The sequence below is a fragment of the Artemia franciscana genome, chromosome 19 (assembly GCF_032884065.1).
Source record: "Artemia franciscana chromosome 19, ASM3288406v1, whole genome shotgun sequence".
NCBI lineage: Eukaryota > Metazoa > Arthropoda > Branchiopoda > Anostraca > Artemiidae > Artemia > Artemia franciscana.
Window position 1 is genome coordinate 13,791,547 of NC_088881.1, and position 18,247 is coordinate 13,809,793.

The following is an 18,247-nucleotide window of genomic DNA, read 5'->3' on the forward strand; positions in this document are numbered from 1 at the left end:
AATATTTATTTCCAATTTATTATTATATATTTCAACTAGCTGGTTCCCAGCACGGCACGCGGCAGGCTTCTATATATGGATTCTCATTGTGTTCTATTGCAGTTTTTTTCAAAGATATTTGATTATTAAAGCAATTCCAATTTTTATCAATGATATCTACCAAGCTCCAAAGTTTTGGTTTTCTTCTTTAAGGTTTTTGAATTCTTGAAATCCATTGTTTTTTAGTTTTAATTTTTTAAATTTCTTAATTAATTTTTTTTTATCTCTTTGAGCTTCAAGCCTGTTTTCACGTTGTTCTTGTGATTCCTCGGCACGCTTTCTTTTGGTAATTTCTCTTTGAGCCGTGAGCCTGTTTTCACGTTGTTCTTGTGATTCGTCGGCACAATATTTTTGGTAATTTCGCTTTGAGCCGCGAACCTATTTTTACGTTGTTCTTGGGATTCGTCGGCACGATTTTTTTTGGTAATATCTCTTTGAGACGCAAGCCTGTTTTCACACTGTTCTTGTGATTCCCCGGTACGCTTTCTTTTCTTACTTTCTCTATTAGCCGCAAGCCTTATGGCATCAACTCTTTGAGCAGCTTCCTCGGTTGTTTCTTCTGCCATTGTAGGATTTATACTAAAATTTCTCTTTGAAATAACTCTTTGAGCAGCTTCCTCGGCTGTTTCTTCTGCTATTGTAGGATTTATATTAAAATTATATATTAATATATACTTATATACTTATAATGACGTCAAATACAAAGCCTTATATTCTTATAATGACGTCATATGCGTACAAACATACAACTTATTTATATATATATAGATAGAAATCATCAATTTTTTTTTAACCCAATTTGCTCTTTCCCAAGATTTTCAAATTCCTGAGAAATTCGGGCGGGTTCTCATAGTAGTACTATCATAAGTAGGGGGACATCTTGCACCCCTTCTAGGACGTCCCACTGTCCTAGAAACCACTTATTTATTTCAAAAGTTAAAAAAGCTGAACCTACCTGGAAAAAAAAAACTGAAAAAAGGTGATGGTAGTGACTACCATCAGGATTAGCTCCGAATTTTTCAAGAATTTGCAGTGTCCCCAAAAGCAAATTGGGCTCACCAATAATCACAAAAATTAACCATCGTAATAACACGAATAGACGCAAAGTATAAATTGTTAATCTCTGGATTGATGCTGGAGAGTTCAAATTTCTTTTTGGGGAAATTCGGGAAAACCTTAAAAATATTAAGCTGGTACAAATAGTTGTCACTATTACATCTAGAGAAACACCTTACGCCCCTTCTAAGACGTACCATTGCCCTAGATACAAATATTTATTTTATAAGTTAAAACAGCTAAACCCTGAAAATTATAATGATGAAAATGACAAATTTGGAAATGATAAATTTACCCCCCCCCCCCCCGCTAGAACATGACAAATTTGGAAAAGATAAATTTAACCCTCCCCCCCCCCAGCTGGATTTCCAAAAACACATTTTCCTTTCATTTTCCCACAAAAAAACAATTTACTCTAAAATTGAAAAGATACATCTCGCTTCAAAAGGTGTAAAATTGATAACCAAATAAGGCATATCTTGAGTAAGTAGCTTCTATCACAAAATGTCTAAGTAATGTTTGTCCAATCAAACTGTTCATGGTAACGAACTGATTCAGCGTATCAGAGAACCCTACTGTAGAAGTTTCAAGCTCCTATCTACAAAAATGTGGAATTTGTATTTTTTGCCACAAGACAGATCACGGATGGGTGTTTATTTGTATGTTTTGTTGTTGTTTTTTTCTCCCAGGGGTGATCGTATTGACCCAGTGGTCCTAGAATGTCACGAGAGGGATTTTTCCGTTAGAAATTAAAAGTTCTATTGCCCTTTTTAAGCGACCAAAAAACTAGAGGGCGCCTGAGCCCCCTCCCAGGCACATTTTCCCTTTAAAGTCACCGGATCAAAATTTCGAGATATCCATTCTGTGCAGCTTAGTCGAAAACTGAATAACTTTGTCCTTGAAGACGACTTCATCCACCACAGTCCCCAGGGGAGGGGTTGTAAGTTAAAACTTTGATCATTGTTAAACAGTTCTTGGTAACGAACTGTAGTAAGGAGCGACCCGGCTCAATAGTAACCGAAACTAAAAAAAAAGGAATTTTGATACCAATAGTTACATCAATAGAATCAAATTTTAATGTTGATTTTAAATATATAAGTTTCATCAAGTTTAGTCTTACCCATCAAAAGTTACGAGCCTGAGAAAATTTGCCTTATTTTGGAAAATAGGGGGAAACACCCCCTAAAAGCTATAGAATCTTAACAAAAATCCCCCCCATCAAATTCAGTGTATTAGAGATCCTTGTATTAAAAGTTTCAAGCTCTTATCTACAGTAATGTGGAATTTGTAATTTTTGCCAGGGTTGATCGTATCGACCCAGTGGTCCTATAATTTCGCGAGATGGCTGATTCTAACAGAAACTAAAAGTTCTAGTGCCGTTTTAAGTGACCAAAAAAATTGGAGGGTATCTAGGCCCCCTCCCACGCTCATTTTTTCCCCAAAGTCACCGGATCAAAATTTTGATATAGCCATTCTGTTCAACTTAGACGAAAACCTAGCAACTATGTCTTTGGGGATGACTTCATCCCCCACAGTCCTCAGGGGAGGGGCTGTAAGGTACAAACTTTGACTATTTTTTTCATAGAGTAATGGTTATTATGAAGTGTACATATGTTTTCAGGAGTATTTTTCGTGTTAGGTGGGGGTGGATCGCGGAAGGGGGTTACGTTGGATGATATTTCCATGGAAGAATTCATCATGAGGGAAGATAATTTCCATGAAGGGGGTGCAGGATTTTCTAGCATTATTAAAAAAAAAACAATGAGAAAATAAAGATTTTTTTCAACTTGCAGTAATGAAGAGCATTAAAACTTAAAACGAACAGAAAATATTATGTATATAAGGGAGTTTGTCTCCTCCACAATACCTTGCTCTTTACGATAAGTATTTTTAGTAATTTTAAATATTTACTCTACGACCTTTGTGATTCAGGGGTCATTCTTAAAGAATTGGGACAACATTCAAGCTCTAGTATAAAGAACGAGGTATTAACGAGGGGGCGAACCCCTTCATATACGTAATAAAAACACAAAAATATAGAAGTGCATTACGTAAGTTAAATCGCAAGTTTCGTAAATTTATTACTAACAAAAACTTTTGTAAAAAATAAAAAATTCTTGTTGCCTTTTTAAGTAACTAGAAAATGGAAGGCAACTAGGCCTCCTCCCCCGTCCCTTTTTTTATCGAAATTGTCCTATCAAAACTATGAAAGGGCTATTTAGCAAAAAAAAACTAAAGTACAAATTTTGTTTTAATTATTCGTGTGCAGCCAAAATCAAAACATACATCAAAATCAAAACATGTAAAACATGTAAAACATTCAGAAATTAAATAAAAAACAAGTGTTTTTAACTGCAAGTAAGGAGCAACATTAAAAACTTAAAGCGAACAAAAATCGTTTTGTATATGAAATAAGTTATCCCCTCCTTAACGCCTCGCTCTTTACGCAATTTTTTTTTATTGTTTTAAAAAGTAAAGTTGTGACAAAGACTCAAACTTTAGTGTAAAGAGCGAGGTATTGAGGAAGGGACAACCTCTTTCATATACGGGACAATTTCTGTTTGGTTTAAGTTTTAATGTCGCTCCTTACTTGCAGTTTAAAAAAAGTTGTTTTTTTAATTTAATTTACATATAGTAATGCTTATTATGAAGTGTACAAACGTTTTCAGGGGGACTTTTTCGCGTTTGGGTGGGAGTAGGCTGGAGAGAGGGGGTACGTGGGAGGATCTTTAAATGGAGGAATTTACCATGAGGGAAGAAAATTCCCATGAAAGGGGCGCAGGATTCTCTAGCATTATTAAAAAAAAACAAAAAAAAAACAATGAGACAATAAATAATCTTTTTTTCACCTGTAAGTAATGAGTAGCATTAAAACTTAAAACGAACATAAAATATTACATATAAGGGGCTTCGTCTCCTCCAAGATACCTTGCTCTTTACGCTAAAGTATTTTTAGTAATTTTAACTATCTATTCTACGGCCTTTGTGATTCTGGGGTCATTCTCAAAGATTTGGACAAAATTCAAGCTTTAGTGTAAAGAGTGAAGGATTGACGAGGGTGTAAACCCCCTCATATACGTAATAAAGATACAAAAATATAGAAGTTCGTTACGTACGTTAATTCATAAGGTACGTTTGTTTATTACTAATAGAAATGTTTGTACATAAAGTACTATATATACTGTAAATACTAATCAAACAGTTCGTGGTAACGAACTGTAGTAAGGAGCCACCCGGCTCAATAGTAACCAAAACTCAAAAAAATTGAAAATCGCATTTTAGTGCTGATTTAAAATATATAAGTTTCATTAAGTTTAGTCTTACCCATCATAAGTTACGAGCCTGAGAAAATTTGCCTTATTTAGGAAAATAGGGGGAAACACCCCCTAAAAGTCGTAGGATTTTAACACCATCAGATTCAGCGTATCAGAGAACCCTACTGTAGAAGTTTCAAGCTCCTATCTACAAAAATGTGGAATTTCGTATTTTTTGCCAGAAGGCAAATCACGGGTGCGTGTTAATTTGTTTGTTTGTTTTTTTTTTTGTTTTTTTTTTCTTTTCCCCAGGGGTCATCGTATCGACCAAGTGGTCCTAGAATGTCGTAAGAGGGCTCATTCTAACGGAAATGTGCCCTTTTTAAGTGACAAAAGAATTGGACGGCATCTAGGCCCCCTCCCACGCTCATTTTTTTCCCAAAGTCAACGGATCAAAATTTTGAGATAGTCATTTTGTTCAACATAGTCGAAAACCATAATAACTATGTCTTTGGGGATGACTTAATCCCCCACAATCCCTGGGGGAGGGGCTGCAAGTTACAAACTTCGACCAGTGTTTACATATAGTAATGGTTATTGGGAAGTGTACGGACGTTTTCAGGGGGATTTTATTTTGTTTGGGGGTGGGGCTGAGGAGAGGGGGCTATGTTGGAGGATCTTTCCTTGGAGGAATCTGTCATAGGGGAAGAAAAATTCAATGACAAGGGCGCAGGATTCTCTAGCATTACTATAAGAAAACAATGAAAAATAAACATGAAAACGTTTTTTTCAAATGAAAGGAAGAAGTAGCATTGAAACTTAAAGCGAACAGAGATTATTACGCATATGAGGGGTTCTAAAAATACTTTAGCATAAAGAGCGAGGTGTTTAGGAGGAGATAAATACCTTGCTCTTTATGCTAAAGTATTTTTAGTAATTTCAACTATTTATTCTACGGCTTTCTGATTCAGGGGTCATTCTTAAAGAATTGGGACAAAACTTACGATTTAGTGTAACGAAGTATTAACGAGGGTACAAACCCCCTCGTATACATAATAAAAATATAAGATTATGAAAATTTGTTACGTAAGTCAATTCTTAAGTTACGTATATTTTTTACTAATAAAAACGTTCGTTAAAAATTAAAAGTTCTAGTTGCCTTTTTAAGTAACTGAAAAATTGGAGGGCAACTAGGCCTCCTTCTCCACCCCTTATTTCTCAAAATCGTCTGATCAAAACTAAGAAAAAGCCATTTAGCCAAAAAAAGAATTAATATACAAATTTCATTTTAATAATTTATGTGCGGAGAGCCAAAACCAAACATGCATTAATTCAAAAGCGTTCAGAAATTAAATAAAAAAAAACTAATTGTTTTAGCTGAAAGTAAGGAGCGACATTAAAACTTAAAATGAACAGAAATTACTCCGTATATGAAATGGGTTATCCACTCCGCAATCCCTCCCTCTTTACGCTAAAATTTGACTCTTTACCACAATTCTACTTTTTAAAACAATTAAAAGCTTTAGCGTAAAGAGCGAGGGATTGCGAAGGGGACAACTCATTTCATATACGGAGTAATTTCTGTTCGTTTTAAGTTTTAGTGTCGCTCCTTACTTTCAGCTACAAAAATTAGTTTTTTTTTTATTTAATATACACAACATCTAGTTGCATTTTTAATTAACCAAAAATTGGAGGGCAAAAAGGCCTCCTCGCCCCTTTTGTTTATCAAAATCGTCCGATCAAAACTATGAGAAAGCCATTTAGAAAAAGAAATTATTATGCAAATTTAGTTTTAATTATTTATGTGCTTTGAGCCAAATTAAAAGATGCACTACTTCAAAAACCCCCAGAAATAAAAAATAAAAAATAAAAAACGTCATTTTTTGAACTGCAAGAACGGAGTGACAATAAAACTCAAAACGAACCGAAATAATTCCGTACATGAAAGGGGTTGTCCCCTCCGCAACGCCTCACTCTTTACGCCAAAGTTTTTGATTGTTTCAAAAAGTAGAGTTGATACAAAGAGTAAAACTTTAGCGTAAAGAGCTGGGCGCTGAGGAGAGAGCAACCCCTTTCATGTACTGAGTAATTTCTGTTCGTTTTAAGCCTTAATGCTGCTCCTTGCTTGAAGTTAAAAAAACTTGTTTTTTTAATTTAAATTTACAAAGGAACGATGTTTAGTTGAGGCTTACCAAATGATGCTTAAGGCATCGGATCCTTTGAAAATTTCAAAACTATTCAATGGAATGGTTGACAAGAAGCTAGAAACTTTATTTGAGGACTTTGCATAGTTTTCCTTCTCAAAAACTTTTTAATTTTGATTTTGAAAATTGAAATTGCACCGTTATGTTGTCGGTAAGAGAAAATTATCACTGCACCAATCATTTTTGCGGTAAATACTTCTGTTATAATGATTATTACTAAATCGTGGTTTATTGAAAAGTGTTTTTTGGTCTTAGAAGGGCAATTGATGAATGGGTTCTTTTAGAAATTTGTATTTTATTCCCCAGGCACATCAAAGCACCTAACATGCCGCTAGTTTATTTTGTAGTTTAATCACTAGGTAAGATTGAGTTTTAATTAGAGGTGCTAATCAACTTCTTTTTTTTTTAATGAAAACCCAAAACATATGTTTTTCAGAACCTCGGTAGCGATCTAGTTTTTTTCAAAATTTTTAACAAAAGTTTTTCAAAACCTTTGTGGTTGACCCCCTCCCCATTAGTGCCGTTGGTTTGAATTCTCGTTTAAAGGAATCAACGGATGGCTTTTGTGGAATGATTTTCACAGGAATTAACTCAGTACTACACATTTTAATTTTACAAAAGTTTTAGTTTAGTTCTGATTGTACATTTAGAAAATAAACTCCTATGAAATATGTCAGGTACTATGAGTTCACCATAGGAGCTTACCCATGTTTTTTTTTCAAAAATAGGTCTGTCAAAATCTAAGGAGGATTATTTCGGTTGTGTTTTAATGAAAATACCAAAGCAATATTTTTTTAATTCATGCAGGTGATTGCTTATAGCCCCACACCAATTAGTTCCCTAGGTTTTCATTCTTTTCATTTGGAGAAATCAACAGATGGCTTAGGTGGAATAACGTACAGAGTAATTTACTCATAACTATCAATTTTATTAGTGTGTAAGTGGTTCTTAAGCTCTGATTCCATATTTAGAAAAGGAACTCACATGAAATTTGTGAAGCAGGAAGAATAATTTAATTTTACTAATCAACTTTCAGGGCGATGACTCTACAGCAGCTGATGACCTCTCAACTTTCATTACCTTAGCAAACATATTCGGCACTTTTCTGATTGGCTATTTGAGTGACTTAGCCTCTGGGCATATCCTTCTTTTGACAAATATTTGTAGGGCCTGGAGTGCCTTATTCATTTTCTGTTTCCTTTTTTTCAAAGTCCATTACGAAATGAGAATACTTACTGTCCTTTTTGGCATTTTTTCAGGTAAGCTTGCTTTTTTATGTTTCTTCCTCAGTTAGAGTTAGCAGGATGCCAGGGGTGATGGTGGCGGCCAGGTGCTAGGGTGATACCAGGACAAGCTGCCTATTTTTATATTACTCAACTAATATTTGCCAGCTCTATATACTTTATTCATGACGTTTTCATGGACTTGGATATTGTTTTAATATTTAGAGTTACGATTTCAATTGACACAGCGTCCTTTTTACTCATACTTTCTTATAATGGAAGGTTTCATAAAGGACTCGCTTAAATTGAAGGGAGGTTGTCACCTCTTTCAACCCCACAGTCTAAATTGAATTTTAGCTTTTTTGTAGTAATGCTTTGAAAATTATGGGCATCACTAAAAGTTCACCTCGGAAATATTTAGAGGACGGAGGGTCTAAAATGTAAAAATAAATTCTAGGGACATCTTTTTTCTCTTATAGAAAAATCTGGTTGTTGTAGAATTTTCGTATATAATCTGACTGTGTCAGGTATATTTTTGACCGCACAAAAAAAAATTTTTTTTTTGGAAATAAATAATTTTTGACCGCGTAAGCTACATTGCCAACAGCTTCACAGTCTTTGGTTCATCCTTTTAAGATGATGTCATATTCTAATGTGGTGAGGTCATATTCCAATGCTTGGATGTTGTAACTGTGTCATTTGTGTTCCAGTATAATTAAATTAAAAACATATTTTTCTAATTAACTGAATCGAAACGCAAGTAATTATGATACATCTTTGTGGCACGTGATAATAACTATACATTGCCGTCTTACCTACTGCTGTCATAAGTGCTCGTGATAACAGTAAATGATTGACACTAGCGCGTGTTTTTAAATTTAATTAAAAAAATTGTAAAAACTATCCAAAAAGGGAGCCTTAATAATGGTTTTGAAATGATTTTTATTGTTTTCAGTTGAAAATTTATGAAATGTTCATGTTTTGTTCCTGAAATATTGTACAGATACAACCGTGTCAATTCATTCAAAAGTAGGAGGGGATGTCTTTATTAAAATCTAGGGGGCAATATTTTTTTGTTTTTCCTATGAAAACACTAAAAATTAGTGAATTAGAGATAAGTTACTGAAGATTGTGGATGTGACTTTTGAAAAAAAGGAGGTACAAAGTAATTTAGGAAAACTTTAATCAAACCACTTTATAGGAAAGGTTGCAAGAGTGAGTGTAATAATTACAGAGGCATCAGTTTGATTTCTGTAGGAAAGAAAGTGCTTATCATGATGATATTTATTAGATTAATAGTTGGTGTAGATTAAGTTTTTAAAGAAAAACAGTATGATTTTAGAAAAGGCAGAGGATGATTCAACCAAATAAATCTAAGATTAATAATTGAATGTATTTATGTTTTTAAGAATAAATGGCACTTGATGCAACTTTTGGGGATTCAAAATCATTCACCAGATGTATTTCATACTACTATAATTAATCTGCCAAAGTTGTGGCTGAATAATGTTCAAAATATTTTTAAGGAAAAGTGGTACCAGACACAACTTTTAGGGAATAAAAATCATTTCCAAACCAGTTGATTGCATTTATCATCTGAGGATGATATCATTTGATGACCTGCAACATAGCTTGTTCACAGCACTTTCATCCCCAGTGTGCTAAAATTTTTACAAATTGTGATTGGAACCACATTGATTTGGAAGTGGCTGTTTTTAAGTGGCACCAGATAGAAATTTTGGAAAATCCCCTTTCTGTTGGCATTTGTTTCTAAGTCTGCAAACATCCATGGATCCTAAGCACTATCTGTAATAAACTAGTTCATTTAGGGCCTAGACTTTATTTATATACAGACTCTTATCAGTGATTGACAACCAACTAACAGGAATACCATATTAACAGCCATTACGTGATTCTGATAGGTTGAATAAGTTAGTCACTGATACGAATCAGTTTATAAACAAAGAGTGGACACTTCATGAACTAGTCTTTTACAAATAGTGATAGGAACCACTCGAATATTTATGGGTTTAGAAGCAGCAGTTTTCAAATGGTATACCAAGTACATATACTGAAGCAATTACCAATTTAGTAAATAAGATGCTGATGACGATGAAAAAGCTGAATTTCATAGTGAAAAAGTTGGAAGAATAGGTAGATAATTGTCCATAATGAGATTAGGATATTGAAAGTTACAGTAATGACAATAGCTAAGCATGGTTCTGAAAAGTGAATGCTTTGAAAGGCCGAGGAAGGCTTGTTAAATGTATTCTAGCGAAATTATCTAAAGCATTATTTCAACTGGTCGTATATTAATCAATTAACTGTACAAAAACGTAATTAGATCCCATTTTCTAAGGCTCTGATGAAAGAAACATTAAGATTGCTTAGCCAAGTTTCACAGATGATTACCATGGATTGTACGAAATTGTCCATTCATCTGGGATCATATTAGGTTATCACCGAATAGATTTTGGGAGAGGTTACAAGGACGAAGTACTAGGAGCAGCAGATTTTATTTGTTAATAATCAAAGTAGTAGTAACAGAAGTATGTCTCCTTCATGTCTAATAATACGATAACTATTTTTTTTTCTTTTTGTATATGTTTTTTTTCAGGCGCTTTTGACGCACTAATACAAGTTGTCATTATCAACGTTTTTGATACCGAAAAATTGACAAGATACCTTGGAGTAAACAGCATTTCCCGTGGTATCGCTTTAATAGTCGGACCACCCTTTGCTCGTATGCTCTACGCCACAACGTTTTCTTACGAAGTTCTATTTACTGTCGCTGGAGTGTTTTTGTGTTTTTCTATAATGTGCAATTGCTTAATAGCAGTTGTACAAGTTGCACAAAAGTAGTTGTACAGCAGTGACAGTGATAGTGCTGAGTCAAAAATCTTCTGAAACCAAAAATTTCATAGAAACGGCTTGTGTTGGCTGCATTGTGGCCGTCTCACTAAAATCAGAATTATTCGAAGCTTTAGTTTACTTGATGTACATTTATTATGCATAAGAAGCCAGGATTCTAGTAGAAAACTGTTATTTTCCCTGACTACTTTTGTTCTTTTTTTTTTAATTTCAAATTAAATTTTCATATATGTGATTCAGAATCATCGTAAAAATAACAGTAACTCCTCTCCAAGATTATCAGAAAATTTGACGGCCTTAAAATTATTATCTCTCCCTCCCCCCGTTGTAAAATTTATTGAATTGTATATTTGATTTGTTGTTGTTGTTGATGCTTGTTGTTGATGTTGTTGTTGATGTTGTTGTTGTTAAAATAAGGATATTTATATGTTTCAAGAGAATTCCTGTGAAATTTCTATTTTTTTACAGCTTGTTGTTTTAGTTTTAGCTTTGTTTTACATTCTTTTTGTTTTATGTATTGCTCAATATTTTCACTTATATGATAATTATCACATTTTCGACTGCTCCCTCATTAAAATATACATTTTTATGACAGAAAAGAAAAATAGTATACTAGAAATGGAAGAAAAAGTAAAAAAATAGTATTGTTTGACTTGAGTAGCTGTTGCTTCAGTCTTTAGAAATGATAATTAAAATAATCTGTCAACGAAATTTTATCAAATATAGAGCATGGGAGGAGGCTTAGCTTTTTACCTGAGTACTTTATCAAAATCAGTAAAATCCAACAAAACTCTTGTTCACGACATTCGGTGTAACTGAACTAGCTGAACCAGAGATCTTCATAATGGCAGCTGTAAGCTTTCAGACTTACCAGCATCAAATCGGGCAAGGATGGCTGACCCTAGCAATACCAATTCATTTTCTTCAGGCAATAGAACAGAAACCGAAAAACGGAAATGAAGTCACACTAAAAGTGCCAAGGACATAAAATAAAAAATAATCTCCCCTGTTGATTCATTTAAGTGAGGATCAATTGCCGGGGTCGTTTTTTGTTTGAGAAAACCTTTAAAAAACACATCAAATTTTTTTAAAAATACACTTGTCACTTTAAGACAGGGTGGAAAAATCGGTTCAAACCCATTAACCCCCCCCCCCCCTCCCCTACGGATACAGTCTTGAGATACAAGAACTAATTCTGGCTAAATATGACGTTGATAAAGCTGATGTTGAGCAGAAAAGTATTTCCAGGAAAATTCTTTATCTAAGTGAAAGAAAAAAAAAAAGTTTGTTCAACATAAAGTTCATTTTCTCATATAACTTTTGAGACAGAAACGGTAGATACTCACGTCCTTGTTACTTTTAAAACATATTGAAAACCCAAATACTTTTTTTTTAACTGTATAAAGAAATATCCGAAAGTTTTTTTCTTGACCTAAATTTTGGATTCCAAGCTGTTTGTTTTATGCTTCTTCATAATTGTAAACTTTAATCCAGAACTAAAACTAAACAAAACAGCAGTCACTAAAATATTTAAATTCAAAAATATAACCAGCAAATGATATGTATATTCAAAAATTAAATGATTTAATGATAACATCACTCGTGAAACTATAGAGGGAGATGGTGACCATTGAAAAAGAAAACTCTAGTTACCTAATGACCGATATTCTTAGCCTGTATGTAAAGTGTTGAGTAGCAATGGAATGGAATATCTTGAAATCTGTTCATTAGCAACCTTTTATTTTATTCACTTTCAATATTTCATTTACAAATTATTTTTAAGCAGTTAACGTTAACTTTATTCAAAATAACGTTAAGTACTTTTGAACGCAAGATTTCATCTGTATTTAACTGGCATAGACGGAGAAATTGCTATATTAGATGAAAAAAAGATAGACACAGACACAAACCCCAAGTAGAATCACCCAGTTCGGTTAAACGAGTTTATGCGAGAATTTACTTCAGCTAGTTCAAACCGAAACCCAAGAAAGAAAAAACTTTACACAAACAAGGGAAACTGATCCCTATTGATCTCTTTTCATCTAACTAAGCAATTTTTGAAAAGCTGACGTACCTTGAAAGATGATAAATCTGATTCCAGGTGCCAATTAGCATTAATTTATCCAAATCATGGGATACAATGATGATTTGGCTATTCAATTATTCGGCCTAATAATTCCATGTTCTACGATGCCCTTGAAACTTATTTTTTCTATTTCGATGTGAAATAAATTTGTTTCTTTTTCTCTTACACTCTGGTGTTGTTCTTTACTTTTCCTTGAAATACTTCTCTGGGAACGTTCTTTTAAGGCTAAATTCTGTTCGTATATAACTATAATAAGTAGTATAATGCTTTAATTATAATTATATAAGTGATTCATTGTAAACTCTGTTCGTTCTAATAGTTTGTGGCTTTATTTATTTTGTTTTAGGTTGTTGATAATTTTAGGTTGTTCTACTGTTTTATTTAAATAAATTCTTTGTCGATATTTTTCTTTAAGTAATTGAGAACATTTTTAAAAACTAAAAATATTTTCATTTTTCAATAAAAATAAATTTATAATGTCTTAATTGCAGGAAAGAAAGGAAATCACCACTAAAAATGTGATTCAGAAAGAGAGGAGGGGCTTTCTCATTATTTAGGTTACAAGTCTTTGCAATTTCTGGTTTATTATAGAGCTGAAGCCATTCTGACCCCTATCATGAGAAGTCCTGATGCCCAATCACATACAAGGGCAATAAGACCAGAGTAAAAAATACTTTTCAGTTTGCCTTAAGAAGATCTAATCATGTATTTCTTTGTCAACCAAGAAAACAGAAAAAGTTATTTACCCTAATGATTTATTGGGATTTGCAAGGAGATGAAGAGTGGCAATACCCGTCATATAAGAAATATGTTATAACTTACTTTTAGGTTTAATATGAATATTTTGGTTTATTAAAAAAAAACTCAGTTTATTTGATGTCAAAAGTTCCAAATTTTAGCAATAAATCCTGTTGCACCGAAAGAACAATATACGTTTTATATTAGCTTAAAGTGATTAGAGGGAAACCAGCCACTTTCTTAGAACATATTTTGAAATCTAGTTTTTGTATATATTTTGCCCCTGTCTATATTTTAGATCTAGCCCCTGATTATATCTAGCTCTGATTATATCTCTTTAATCTAGTCCCTGTGTATATTTTATCTAGCTTTTGATGTGTTTCTTTTGTTCACTATAGTTTAAAGTATCAATAAATTTTTATCCAATGATAGTGTAGCCATAAGAACCCTTGGGGTAGGGGAACAAATTGTAAAAGTGAACAATAAAATATTGTAAACCACATCTTCTGCATGTTTTTTTTCTTTTTAACATTGGGAGAAAGTTCCTAAATTTTTTTTTAAAATCATTTTTATTTGTCTTATATTCTCTGTTGCTTTTTAATATTGCACTCGGACAAAGTCTCCAAGCGATAGGGGAGGGGGGAAAATACGCCTATCACTACTAATTTAGAATTGTCAAACTTAAAGGTATTCATAAAGCGATAAGACGATTACCGCAAGAGTGGTTTTCAATCTGCACTGGTGCATTGAAGGAATCGATAGAAGAGGCTTGGCTCAACTATATAGTCTTTGAAACCACAATATATTGAAGACTAACTTCACTTTATGTTCGTTCAATATTAACGGTACTAAGGATAAAGACGTTTCTTTGGATCAGAAATTAGAAAGTTTTGATGTTTTATTCCTCCAGGAACATCTCCTACCTTTAGTGAGCTTAAACTCCCTACGGAGAAGTAATGACCACTTAGTTTTTTCTAAAACTGCACGCAAAACCTCTGGCAGACCATCAGGTAACCTAGCATGTTTAATAAAAAAGACGATGTTTTCAACACCCCCTTTATGTTATCAGGAGAGTGATTGTTATATAGCTATTCGTCTTGCCAACCTTGTCCTCATTAATGTCAATCTCCCCTGCGACCAGAAATCCCTCAGAAGTTTAACTAAATTTACAAAATCTTGCGCATTAATGAAAAGTCTTCTGAATGGCATTGAGAGTAATGGACTGGACTGGTTATTAATCGGTGATATGAACTGTAATATTAACTCTTCATAAGTGCGGACTGAGCTTCTTTTCGATTCCCTACTGAATAGTTACAAAATTTCGAAAAAAGATGCCTCCCATTCCTATATCCATAATAGTGGCTCACTTTCGGACATTGACCATTGTATCGTTTCTTCTCGTCTCATCTGTCGCAAAGTCCATGTTGATAAGGATGAGCCTGATTATGACCATCTACCCCCATCCCTCCCTGTTACCCTTAATGCTACTACTGAAAAGAACCTTCGTTCTAATTCTAGAAAATGGATTTCTAAAAGAGAATGGAACAAAGCTGACTGGCCTCTTTATTTTTCTACGCTCGTTAGCCTTCTATCAACGTTTAAAGTCCCTTTTAATCTGTTGTATACAGGTGTTGGATCCCCACAAGCCAGAATTCAGCTTAATATTTATTATAGCCACATTGTATCGTGCTTAAAGAGGTCTGAAGAGGTAGCTGTTCCCCTATGTCGCTTTCGAGCCCAAACAAGAAGTTGAATTTGGAAGAATAACCCAGAGCTCAAAACTATACAAAATCGGGCTAAATTGTGGCTAAAAATGTGGATAACTTGCAGCCGCTCTTTAAGGGGTAATTTTTCAAAATTAAAGAAAGAACAAAGGTTGATTTTAAGCGCTATTTTTGAAGAATCAGGTATAATGGTGCCGAATTTCCTCAGATTCTTAGCCAGTGGAAAAAAGTGATTAATGTCGCGAAGTTCGATAGATCGCCTGCGGTCGACCGAATCCCTAATGTATCATTGATCAATCATTATAGTAAGATTTTCGATACAGTGATATATGCGGTTCATTTTCGTTTTGCCAAGATCTGTTCTAATCTGTCGCCTTAAAAGTCATGGAAAATCATTCAAGGTCATGTACCTCCCATTTGTGTTGACTGTGTCAAAAGAAGTGTAGAGAGACTTAAAACGAAATCTTATAATATAGACGGCATCAGTGCTCTTCATCTCAATACCGATTCGGAAGAATTAGCTTATCATTTGCAGTTACTTTTTCAGATGTTTATGCTCTTCTTTAGTCCCTGAGTCTTTTTTAGTTGGTAACATTACGTCAATTTTGAAACGTGGTAAGGATGCAACTAGTTGTGCTTCTTATAGGCCTATTACGGTTGCTTCTACTTTAAGTAAAGTATTTGAATATTTTTTGCTCCCTGATCTCCTGTCTAAAGTGATTATATTTCTAATCAGTTTGGCTTCAAGCCTTATATAGGACGACAACATGCTCATCGTGCTATAGTTTCGCTATTACTTGAAGCGCATAAAAATGATTTTGAGGTTCTTTTTTGTGCACTCGATGTTTCAAAAGCATTTGATTCAATATGCCATAGCCAACTTTGGTATTCTTTAATCCAACTTGGTGCTAATGTGTTTATTATATCAAATCTTCGTTTTTGGTATGCTAATTCATATGTTCAACTCAAGTCAGGTGACACCTACGTTGATAATATCCCCATCCGTTCTGGTCTTAGACAAGGAGGAGTCTTATCCCCTTATCTTTTTAATGCTTGTCTTTATTTTGTTTTGCCACGTATTAATCCATCATACTTCTTAGGCCTAACTAATCTTTCGAATATTGCATATGCAGATGATTTAATTTTGATCAGCCGTACTAAATCTAGCCTAATTAAGTCGACCCAGCTTGTTTCTAAGTCTTTTGAGGAAATTGGCCTCAAACTTAATACTGAAAAATGTGAATACTTAGTTTTTAATTCTAAGCATCAAAGTAGTGATCTTGCTTGTGGTTATTGTTCAGTTAAGCTTGTTTCTTCGATTCGGTGGCTTGGTATTAGTATTTGCTCATCTTTATCGGCTTTTTGATCTTGTGGGCTTAATGATATTAAAAGTAAACTTAAAATTGGTACGCAAAAATTGTCCCGAACCGAGGCAGATTTTCACGAAAGGCTTTATCCAGGCTTTATTCTACATATTGCAATCATTCTATATTGTTTCTTTCGGTTTGTGCCCGTTTTTTAATAATCAAGATTTGCAAGGTATAAGAGTTCTGTATTTTCGTTATTGCAAATATTTATTGTATCTGCCGCGTTCTTATAGAAATCAGAAGATTATTAGAAGGTTTTGTGCCACTGATATTATTTTTGTTTATAAAAAACCCATGCTAGATTAGGTGCTGAGGCTTGTCAACGCTTGGGTCCTTACCACCCTTTTATTTAGACTGTATTGATTGTATTGTTTGTGTTATTTTGTTTTTCTTTCCTTAACGTTTTTACTCCGCTTAAATTGTCAAAACAAGCGGGTAACAAATAAATTATTAATTTTTATTAATATCAAGGACTAAAACAAGACTAAACGTAATGAAACTTGTATATTTGAAATCATCATAAAAATGTCATTCTTTTTATCAAGTTTCATTACGTTTAGTCTTGCCCATCAAAAGTTATGAACCTGAGAAAATTTGCCTTTTTTTCGAAAATAGGGGAAAACAGAAGCCCCTAGAAGCCATAAAATCTTAATGAAAATCACACCATCAGATTAACCGCATCAGAGAACCCTACTTTACAGGTTTCAAGCTTCTATATGCAAAAATTTGAAATTTTGTAGTTTTGCCAGAAAAAAAAGATTTCCCAGAGGTGATTGCATCGACCCAATGGTCCTAGAATATCATAACAGGGCCCATTTTAAGGGAAATTAAAAGTTTTAGCGCCCTTTTAAAGTAAGAAAAAATAATAGAGGATGACCAGGCCCCCTCCCAAGCTCATTTTTCCCCAAAGTCATTGGAGCAAACTTTTGAGGTTGCCATTTTGTTCACCATTGTCAAAAATTGCCGAAAATCCTTAGGGGAAGGGCTGCAAGCTCTTAATACTGCCCATGGTTTACATATATTACTGGTTTTTGAGGGAAAATATTGAATTTTTTCATGGGTTATTTTCTGATGACTGGGGGGGGGTTAGATGTTACGTGAGAGAATCTTTCAATGGATAAATTTGTCAAGGACGAAGAGAATTTCCATGAAGTGGGCGCTGGCTTTTCCAGTACTATTTAAAAACAAAGAGAAATTAAATGAAAAATAAGTTTTTTAACTGAAATTTAAGAACAACGTTAAAACTTAAGGCGAAAACAAAATTATTCTATGTATGAGGGGGTTTGTCCCATACTTAATACCTTGCTCCTTACACCAAAGTATTTTTAGTAATTTCAAAAGAGCTATTTATTCTAATTAACGGCCATTGTAATTCAGCGGTCATTCTCAAAGAATTGGAACAAAATTTGGACTTTAATGTAAAGAGCGAGGTATTGAAAAGAGGGCGAGCCTCCTTATTTACGTAATAAAAATATACAAATATAGAAGTTTTTTAGGTAAGATAATTTGTAAGTTACGTTTATAAATTACTAATAAAAACATTTGTGAATCAATGACGTTTTTTAAGTAACCAAAAAAATTGGTGGGCAACTAGGCCCCTTCCCCCACCCTTTTTTCAAAATCATCCGGTCAAAACATTGAGAAGGACATTTAGCCAAAAAAGGCAAAATTTACATGCAAATTTC

The 18,247-nt window shown here is 33.8% G+C and overlaps 1 protein-coding gene across 2 annotated transcripts in view; it reads left to right on the plus strand.

Moving 5' to 3' along the window:
- LOC136039307 (monocarboxylate transporter 12-like) overlaps positions 1–13,900 on the plus strand; it is a 77,549-nt gene extending 63,649 nt beyond the window's left edge. For both annotated transcript variants that reach the window (XM_065722915.1, XM_065722916.1), the window contains 2 exons: positions 7,590–7,812; positions 10,394–13,900. In XM_065722915.1, coding sequence (XP_065578987.1) covers positions 7,590–7,812; positions 10,394–10,638 — 468 coding nt within the window. In that variant the 3' untranslated portion in view covers positions 10,639–13,900. The remainder of the gene's footprint in view (positions 1–7,589; positions 7,813–10,393) is intronic.
- Positions 13,901–18,247: the final 4,347 nt, after the last annotated feature.